We start from the raw sequence: 10,426 nt of genomic DNA on the forward strand, positions 1-10,426 counted from the left end.
CACTGAGCCGGTTTTTTTTTTTTTTTAAAACAAAAATCTAGCTTGGCACCTGTGGCTCAAGTGGCTAAGGCGTCAGTCACATACACCTAAGGTTGTCGGTTCAAATCCAGCCCAGGCCCGCAAAACAACAATGACACTGCAACCAAAAAATAGCCGGGCGTTGTGGCAGGCGCCTGTGGTCCCAGCTACTTGGAAGGCTAAGGCAGGAGACTCGCTTGAGCCCAGGAGTTGGAGGTTGCTGTGAGCTTTGATGTCACAGTACTCTACCCAGGGGGACAACTTGAGGCTCTGTCTCAAAAAAAAAAAAAAAATCTGCAAGATCTTTTCAGTTGATTCTTATGCGTGCTAACTAAAGCTGAGAAACACTACTGCAAATTAAGGAAAACCTTCCAAACTGTATTCTTCAGCAATATCCTAGGCTTTAGTTATTTATTTATTTTAGATAAAGTCTTAGTCTGTTGCCCTGGGTAGAGTGCTATAGTGTCATAGCTCACAGCAACCTCCTACTCAGGCTTAAGGATCCTCTTACCTCGGTTTTTCTAGTTTTAGTAGAAACAGGTCTCCCTCTTGCTCAGGCTGGTCTCGAACTCAAGAGCTCAAGCAATCCACCCAACTCGGCCTCCCAGAGTGCTAGGATACCGTGAGCCACTACGCCCAGCTTAGGCTTTACTTTTCAAGGCCATTTCCTGGTATCTGGTGTGTTACCTAAAAGTACACCCCAGACTCAGCACCATGTGGTATCTAGGTTCAGAAAACCAAGACAATTGCTATTTTTTTTTATCCTAGTTCTTCCCCAAAGAACTGGCATTCTTTGAGGCAGATGGTATTATAGATATGAGTTGGGCTCAAAATGTTCCTTGTCTATACCCTCAGGTTTTAACTTTTCCCATTCCCAAACTTTTTTCTACTCCACTTCACATCTCACAAACATGAGCTTAGGATTTAGAATGGTTAGAAGTAGAGGTTTGTGATATAAGAAGCTAAAAATAAAAATACAAAGCAAAATCTGGTAGACTTCAGGAAAACTTTTGAACTGCATTCTTTAGCAATATCCCTGGCCTTTCTTTCTTAGGGCTCTTTAAGATGAGTAGGCTTTCATCTGCAGTGAGTTATAGCCCGACTTGGCCTTGGGTAATGATAGAATTGACTGAGCATTGTCATTCTTTGGCATTAACTTAGTAGTACTTACTGATAGCTCACCACCAGAAAAGGACAAATTCCTCTGAAGCCTAGGCTGAAATAGAATATAGAGAAAAATAGCATCTTCCTAGATTCTGCAGCAGGAAGACTTTTGAAATGAGTAGGAGAGGAGGGTAGCCATAGAGCAACCCACGCCTGTCCCTGAGTGGCTGGACTGGTTTCCTTTCCTGCAAGGATTGCATGTGCTCTTGCCCTGGAGTGTCACATGCATGCCTCACAGCAGAGGGCACTGCTGTATTCTCCAAGCAGCCAGCTGAAGGCTGCAGCCTCTGTTCCTAGCTCCTGCCTATCAAGAGGGAAACTACCTCTCAGGCCTTATCCTTAAGTCCTTGAGCTCAGAGCTCAGAAGGGCTTGGGGGAATACAGAGAGAAAAGCTGCTGCTACATTAGGTAAAGATAACTGAGGGAAACATGCTGTTCCTCCCTTCTACCCACACATGTGCCGCCTATTCTTCTCCCTGCCACTCAGGAGTTCCTAGTAACTTGAGGAGGAAACTATTCGAAGCATCTCTTCCAAGTGTAAAGAGAGGCCCCTGACTCACTACCTCCCTTAGTGGATCATTTCGTCATAATTCTCCCCAGAAAAGTAGAATTAGGCACCAACATAAGAGGAGATTGATGTACATGTGTTCACATGTCAGTAATCTTAAGTAGAAATCCTGAGTTGCACAATAAATACTAGGCTAAGGGCAGCGCCTGTGGCTCAGTAAGTAGGGTGCCAGCCCCATATGCTGAGGATGGCAGGTTCAAACCCGGCCCCGGTCAAACTGCAACCAAAAAATAGCTGCACGTTGTGGCGGGTGCCTGTAGTCCCGGCTATTCAGGAAACTAAGGCAAGAGAATTGCCTAAGCCCAAGAGCTGGCGGTTGCTGTGAACTGTGACGCCACAGCAATCTACCGAGGGTGACAAAGTGAGACTCTGTCGCAAAAAAAAAAAAAAACTAGGCTCAATTAGCTATCTACTTTGTGGAAAATTGTATTTCCCCAAAAGGCAACATTTTCCCATAAGAACCTCTGCCATATAGGGACTGTTCTTTGATGTTATTTTCAGGAATAATAATAGTACCTAACACTTTCCAGGTACTTTATGTATGTAAGACTTCTAAACTCATTTTATGTATATAAATTAGAGGGATTAAATAACTTGTTTGAAGTCACACAGCTAATAAATGGTGTTGGGATTTGAACCACAGCAGTATGGCTCCAGACTATTGCTATTGCCATATCTTCAACAAAGAACAATGTGCTTTTCTAGGGTTGGCACTGTATTGGATGTTAAATCCATTAAGAGCATCAGTTGTAGGTTCTTGAGAATTGGGAGCTCCTCACTAGTATAGTGATGAGTATTTAAAAAATAATATTTGACGGCTCGGCGCCTATAGCTCAACCGGCTAAGGCGCCAGCCACGTACACCTAAGGTGGCGGGTTCGAATCCCCAGCCCGGACCCGCCAAACAACAATGATGGCTGCAACCAAAACATAGCCAGGCGTTGTGGCGGGCGCCTGTGGTCCCAGCTACTTGGGAGGCAGAGGCAAGAGACTCGCTTGAGCCCAGGAGTTGGAGGTTGCTGTGAGCTGTAATGCCACGGCACTCTACCCAGGGGGACAGCTTGAGGCTCTGTCTCAAAAAAAAAAAAAAAAAAAATTTGACCATGAGGTTTGCTTGGGCTTGGAGATGAGGTTACAGATAAACACTAAAACCCCAGGCTAGAGACCTATGAGGCTATGGAAGGGGTTTCACCCTGTACTGATTAGTATTTGTTCAACTTAATAACAAATGTTAATCCTTTTATCTAAAAACTTCTGGTTGGCTCGACACCCGTCGCTCAGTGGTTAGGGCGTCAGCTACATACTCCAAGGCTGGCAGGTTCGAATCCAGCCCAAGGCTGCTAAATGACAACTGCAACAAAAAACAGTCAGATGTTGTGGTAGGTGCCTGTAGTCCCAGCTACTGGGAGGTTAAGGCAAGAGAATCGCTTAAGCCCAAGAGTTTGAGGTTGCTGTGAGCTATGACGCCAGGGCACTCTACCCAAGGTGACATAGTAAGACTTGGTCTCAAAAAAATAAAAACTTCTGGTTGTCAGGGTGGTACCTGTGGCTCAGTGGGCAGAATGCCAGCCCCTGAGTTCAAACCCGGCCCCGGCAAAAAAATAGCCCAGGTGTTGTGGCAGGCACCTGTAGTCCCAGCTACTCAGGAGGCTGAGGCAAGGGAATCGCCTAAGCCCAGGAGTTGGAGGTTGCTGTGAGCTGTGTGACGCCATGGCACTCTACCTTGGGCAATAAAGTGAAACTCTGTTTCTACAAAAAAAAAAAACCTTCAGGTTGTCAATCTCAGCCCAGGACCTGGCTGACCTGTGCTATAGAGAAGGGAGGAATATTTATTTTATCAGGAGTGTAAAGTGAGAAGCGTGGGGTATTCCCTCCCCATTCAATTCAGGAAGTACCAATTTTTTTTTTTTTGAGACAGAATCTCACTATGTTGCCCTAGGTAGGGTGCTGTGGTGTCATGGCACACAGCAACCTCAAACTCTTGGGCTTAAGCAATTCTCTTGCCTCAGCCTCCCAAGTAGTGGGACCACAGGCACCCGCCACAATGCTGGGTTATTTTTTGGTTGTAGTTGTCATTATTGTTTGGCAGGCCTGGGCTGGATCTCAACCCGCCAGCTCCAGTGTATGTGGCGGGTGCCCTAGCCGCTGAACTATAGGTGCTGAGCCAGCAGTACCAATTCTTTTAAACATATATGTCTGGAGTTGTCAATTCTAAGTACAACAGGTATTTAAATATGACACAATTCCTGCCTTCAAGAAACTGATAGCCAGAAATGGTAGTGCATTCCCATAGTCCCAGCTACTCAGGAAACTGAGGTGGTAGGATCCCTTGAGCCTTAGAATTTGAGGCTCTAGTGAGATAATCACACCTCTACTCCAGCATAGGCAACAGAACAAGACTCTGTTTCTAAAGAAAAGAAAAAAGAAGAAGAAAAGAAACTTAAAGGGTAGAAAATGGTTCCCTCTGTTCCCATCCCTCTGTAAGCACTCTGGTCCAGTAGTACATTCAGCAAAAGGAAAAAATACGGCAGCCTCCAGTTCCAAATCAGCAGGTTGGTGGTGGGGGCTGGCTAATTTCACAGAATAACACCTATAATCCACCTGGGGTCATATTAATCAGTGCTTGCTTTGTGCTAGGCATAATATTAAACCCTTTATCATATATATACATATATATATATATATATATATGCTTGATCCTCACAACTATTGTATGCTGATATCATTATCCTTAATTTTATAGATGAAGAAATGGAAGCACAGAAAAATTAAGTGACTTTCCCAAAGTCACCCAGCAAATGTTGGAAATGGCATTTGAACCCAAGCAGTCTTGTAAAGCTTGTGGCCTGAATTATTCATTATACTCCTAACATCCTAGATTTAGGATAGCAGCAGGAATTAAAGCTCAACAGGCAGAGAGGACTTGAGAGGAGGCAGATTCCATATAGCCTAACAATAAGAGGAGAAATCAAGATTACAGATGAAAATGGAGTAAGATAACTTTGGACCCTTGTGCCCATTCAGTGGGTCGTAAAGCCCTCCACAAGGCAGTTTGAATCTTAATCATTTTTCACCTAGCACAAAGCTGGGCCTGTAATCAGTCTCAAAAGACATTATTGAATTGAATGATGGCTGAGTAACATCATCTTTGTAGAAAGGACTGGCTCATTTGTCATTATCCATAAGGTTCCCAAAGGCAATGCTGCTTATCTAGCAGGTGTTGGCAGTCTCAGAGAACATGGTTGGTGGGGAGAGGGTGTGCTAGAGGGCGTCAATATTAGTCTTAGAGTCATATTTATTTGCACAGGCTTCCTTAACCCTCCCCTAGCCTTGGTTACCAATTCTCATTAAAGGCCCAGTGATAGCAGGCTTTCCACTCCAGTGCCTGGACAGAAATATGTATGCTCCAAGCAATTCACTTTTCTCTCACAAAAAAGGCTGACCTCTTGCAGGTAGAATTGGGCATTCCTCACAGCCCATTAGCTTGAAACTGCTCTTGCATTCTTGGTCCATTCCATGGGGATAGCATTGAACAGATACTTTGAATAAGCACTCAGAGCAAATGCCATTTCCCACCACTCCCACTCCAAACTTCATTTGGCTTGGTTGTTGGAAGTGGGAGAGGGCAAAAATGATACTTTTTTTTTTTTGTAGTTTTTGGCCAGGGCCAGGTTTGAACCTGCCACCCCTGGTATATGGGGCCAGTGCTCCATTCCTTGAGCCACAGGTGCCGCCCAGAAATGATACCTTTTGACCACTCCACTTTCTTTTACTTGAGATCTCTTGAAGAGATCTCTCTTCATTGCCCAGGCTGGAGTGCAGTGGCTGTTCATAGCTCATTGTGGCCTCGAACTCCTGGGCTCAAGGGATCCTCCCACCTGAGCCTCCCAAGTAGCTTGGACTACAGGCACCTGTCACCTTGCTCAGGAGCCCTTCCACCTTTATTGGCCTGTGGATCTCAGCCTTTTCTACCTAAAATTGTTACATTTTGCTTTATAAATTCCTTTTTGAATTGATAGCCAGAGTGAGTCTGTCAGTTCCCCAGCTACAGGTTGCCTAGCCTTCATGGAGGGGAGGGCTTGGTAGAGGTACACAGAGGTGAGCTAGAGTTGGGGGGAAATAGGCCCTGTACAAAAGCTGAGTAGCTGGCTTGGCACCCATAGCTCAGTGGTTAGGGCACTGGCCACATACACTGGGGCAGGCAGGTTAGAACCTAGCCCAGGCCTGCTAAACGACAATGACAACTACAACAACAACAAAAAATAGCCAGGTGTTGTGGTGGGCGCCTGTAGTCCCAGTTACTTGGGAGGCTGAGGCAAGAGAATCACTTAAGCCCAAGAGTTGGTTGCTGGAGATGTGACTCCAAGGCACTCTACCTAAGGCAACAAAGTGAGACTCTGTCTCTAAAAAGAAATAACACAAGCTGAATAGCCAGATGTTTACTTTCACAGCTCTCCTGTAAACCTGGCAGGGCAGATAGAGATGAAAACGAAGCACAAACTCCATTTAAAGTGCATTACAGCTCAGGAACCAGCTCCCCCTGGGCAGGAGAAGTGAGGGAAGGGCACAGAGGCCACATCATTCTCCTTCCTTATCTAGAGCCACATGTCTCTCTCCTAGCTTTGTGAAGGGTGATTTACACCCCAGCTGGAATGACTCTCTTTCTGTGCTGATTACATCGGCAAATGCCCTCCAGAGGCCACAGCAGGATGGCCATATTCAGAAGCAGCAGCCAATAAATCTCAGAGGTTTATACTGCAATTCTCAATACCCTCCCTACTGGCCCGTTGCCAGGCCAGCTATGGGAGTAAGGAGGGGGTGGGTGTTGGAGGTTTAGAGGATGAAACCCTCCACTTCTTTTCACCACTCTCTTCTCTTTCCGTGCACTGCCCAATTTTCATTCCCCGAGTCATTCTGTCTCTGTCTTTAACCTGGAATCTGGTGAGAATCCAGCCCAGACCTAGGCCTAATAAATTCCTTATGGTTAGGAGTAGATACCTTGAGTTGTGGGCACAGCTGTGGTTTCTACCTGTTTCACTCTGGTAGAATAGCTTGCCCTCCCATCATCTGAAAATGATGGGGCTCCTAAATGGTCTCTCCAGTCCGTCACCTTCCTCAGTGATCTCTGGCTCAGGGAAATCTCCACTGTTTAATCTGAGGAGAGTTATCTTTACATACTACTCCATGACACCAAAGAGGCTGAATTTGGAGTCTGGTCTGATAAACTGGTAAAGATCCCCGGATCTGGTGTCAGGTCTGCGCTCTCAGGGAAGTCACCCCATTTGTCTGCGATTCATATTTGCAGAATCCGAAATTCGTAACAACCACCTATAAGAGGAAAATGAGATCACAGATGTGCAACTTCTAAGAGAAAAACATACTAGAAATGCAAGTGCCCTTGTGCCGATTTGTTCAAGTTTTGTTACAAGATTTCACTTGTGGAGATTGCTGTTGTTCTTTGGTGTGTGTTTTGGGGGAGGCAGGTTCCGGAAAATGGGAAAAGGTGTTCTTTTGGGGGGAATGTTTGGGCACCCTGCGGCTGGCGATTCTCCCGTTGCAGCTCCACAATGTCTTGCTAAGCGAAGTTGGCAGCAGGTGGTTAGACTCTGGAAGAGAAGCACCCTCTCCACACCCGGGCGGGTACCCCGTCCGCCCCCACGCCGCCGCTCTGGGTCCAGTGGAGGAGGCGGCGCGGGGCGGACGCGCGCTTTGGAGGTGGAGGGCGGCGCCCGAGACCCTAGTGGGAGAGTGTTGGCGTGGTACAGGGAGGGGCGGGAGGAGGCGGTGGGAGGCGCAGCAGCCGGAGCCCCGCTCGCGGAGCTCTAGTGCAAAGAGCCAGGGGAGCGTGGCACGCGGCGTCCACACCTCGCCATGGAGCGCCCACAGAGCCCTCGATCGCCGCGGCCCGCGGTCCCGCTGCTGCTGCTGGTGCTGCTGCTGCCGCTGCCGCTGCCGCTCAGAGCCGGTGAGTGGTCCGTGCGTACTCAGAACTCATGGGACAGGGCCGTAGGGGGAGGTGGAGGTGAGAGTGTAGGCGGGTCCCGGGTCACAGCCGCCCAGAGCGGGCACAGTAGCCATCCGGTTCCCGGGCACCCATCCATCCCAGCCTGGGGAACTGGAGGAGGAAGCCTAGGGAGCCTGCAAGGGGTGACTTCTGTGCCTAATACAGTGTCCGAACTGATGTAGATTAAGGGCGACCAATGGTCTGGCCACTCAGGCATCTCCTTGATGCCAGTTCCCCCTCGTCCCTCTTTTAAGGTAGGTCTACAGTCACAGAACAACTCCTAACCAGACCACTACCAAGACAACATTTCTAGGAACTAAGGAGAAATCTCATCAGAAGCAGAAATTCCATTTGCTCCATGTGGGCTTTATCCCATCCACTTTAAGGACTGAGATAGCAAAAACTAGGTACAGATGAAGAAAGAGAAGTTTATTAGAAATGACTTGTCACAAATTAGGCTTATAAACTACTGCCCAGAAATTGCTAGCATCATTATTTGGTTGTCAACCTACCGATTCTCTCCCTCTCTTTAGGATATACTTAATTATTACTTTAATTAGTGCAGAAAACTCGCTATTGGGCAGGATGGCCTTTTCCCAGCAAGTTGCCCAGCACAGTGCCTTGCCTGTGGAAATAAGTAGATCTATAATAGATGTTTTGTGGAAGACGTACCGGGTAGTTCAAGGCCTGGTTTTAGAAACATGCCATTACTCCAAGGAAGGGCAGCCTGAGATCTAAGATCCCTATCCCTGGAACTGTGAGAGTGGGCTGAGTGCATGGAATCTCCTTGTGGGACTCCTGTCCTGAGACAGAGACCGCATACCTTGACCTAAAACCCCATCTGCAGAGTAGTTCTGCAGAAAAGCAGTGTTGGTAGTGAGACAGATATGGAAGGAAGGAGGGAAAATACTGGCTCCATTAGGAAATCAGGGCAGAAAGACCATCACCCGTCTGCTTTGATTGTCCAGGAAATTCAACTAATCTTAAAGATATGGCTGGCTGCAGGTGAGGATCAGGGATAAACATTATACACCTTCCTCATTAACTAGTTCAATAAAGCAGAATGGGTAACATCTATTTTACACAGTAATACTTGACAGCAATGGTTTTTGGTTAAGTAGCCTTGTTGGAAATCCTTAAAACAGTCACCTAGGAGCTGCTATGCGGGCTGAGGGCTCCCTAAAAGCAGAAATCAACAGAGAACTTGAACAATTGAGTAGAAAATACCACTGCCTAGCAATAAAAGAGACGTCCAATTCATAGGGAAGTGGTATTATGTACTGAAAAATCTGGATTCTACCCTTAACACTTGCTGTTCCCCTGGTGAATGTTACTTTTCTTTGTTCACCCATCCATAAAATGGGTACCTGACCTATGGGCCTCATGGGGAGAAACAAATGACAATTTTTTTAAATTATGTTTTTGTTTGTTTTTGAGACAGAGTTTCATTTTGTTGCTCAGGCTAGAGTGAGATGCCCCCGGCCTAGCTCATAACAACTTCAAACTTCTGGGCTTAGACCATCCTCCTGTCTCAACCTCCCGAATAGCTGGGACTACAGGAACATGCCACAATACCTGGCTAATTTTTCTATTTTTAGTGGAGATGGAGTTCTGCTCTTGCTCAGGCTGATCTCGAACTCCTGAGCTCAAATGATCCTTCTGCCTTGGCTTCCTGGAGCGGGAGGATTACAGCTGTGAACCACTGTGCCTAGCCACAAAGGAGGAGCTTGTGCCCTGAAGCATAACCTGATCTGGCCCACTTTGCAGTTACTCATTCTCTACGTACCAAGAAGCAGAAAACCAAATTCCAAAGCCAGGCTGCTGTCTAGAATGAAATAGACATAGCAGTGGCAGCACAAATGAGGAGGTAGGGCAAATACAATAGCAGTGGTTCTCAACCTTCCTAATGCCTCCATGTATTTTTATTGTTGCAAAGGGGTGGAGACCCACAAGTTGAGAACCTCTACTAGTGGTGGGGGCTATAACTGGGAAAGGCATGATTTGTCAAAATGGGGCAGTCATTACTTAACTACAGTTGTTACATTGTGGGCCCAAGAGTTTCCATTTTTCAAGAGAAACTGAAAATCCATAGTTTTATGTGAAATCTGATTTTTTTTTACATGAATGTTTGAGCTAATGAAATCTAATTTTTAGGCTCAGCGCATTTATTGCTCAGTGGTTAGGGCACCAGCCACATATATCAGGGGTGGCAGGTTTGAACCTGGCCTGCTAAACAACAATGACGACAACAACAACAACAACAACAACAACTGCCAGGTGTTGTAGTGGGCACCTATAGTCCCAGCTACTTGGGAGGCTAAAGCAAGAGAATCTCTTAAACCCAAGAGTTTGAGGTTGCTGTGAGCTTTGACGCCACAGCACTCTACAAGGGTGACAAAGTGAGACTCTGTCTCAAAAAATAATAATAATAATTTTAAAATGTTGGCCACCAATTACAACTTTAAGAAAATATCGTGGCTCGGCGCCTGTGGCTCAACTGGCTAAGGCGCCAGCTACATACACCTAAGGTGGCGGGTTCAAATCCCCAGCCCGGGCCCGCCAAACAACAATGATGGCTGCAACCAAAAAATGGCCGGCGCTGTGGCGGGCGCCTGTAGTCCCAGCTACTTGGGAGGCTGAGGTAGGAGACTCGCTTGAGCCCAGGAGTTGGAG

The 10,426-nt window shown here is 46.7% G+C and overlaps 1 protein-coding gene across 2 annotated transcripts in view; it reads left to right on the forward strand.

The window, feature by feature from the left end:
- Positions 1-7,587: 7,587 nt before the first annotated feature.
- Positions 7,588-10,426, forward strand: part of GFRA3 (GDNF family receptor alpha 3) — a 24,399-nt gene continuing 21,560 nt past the window's right edge. The window contains exon 1 of one of the 2 annotated variants that reach the window (XM_003782160.3): positions 7,588-7,714. In XM_003782160.3, the coding sequence (XP_003782208.1) occupies positions 7,621-7,714 (94 nt within the window). In that variant the 5' untranslated portion in view covers positions 7,588-7,620. The remainder of the gene's footprint in view (positions 7,715-10,426) is intronic. The other variant, XM_012807749.2, reaches the window with a different exon arrangement.

The sequence above is a fragment of the Otolemur garnettii genome, unplaced genomic scaffold (genome assembly GCF_000181295.1).
Source record: "Otolemur garnettii isolate 467f Iridium unplaced genomic scaffold, OtoGar3 scaffold00003, whole genome shotgun sequence".
Taxonomy (NCBI): Eukaryota; Metazoa; Chordata; class Mammalia; order Primates; family Galagidae; genus Otolemur; species Otolemur garnettii.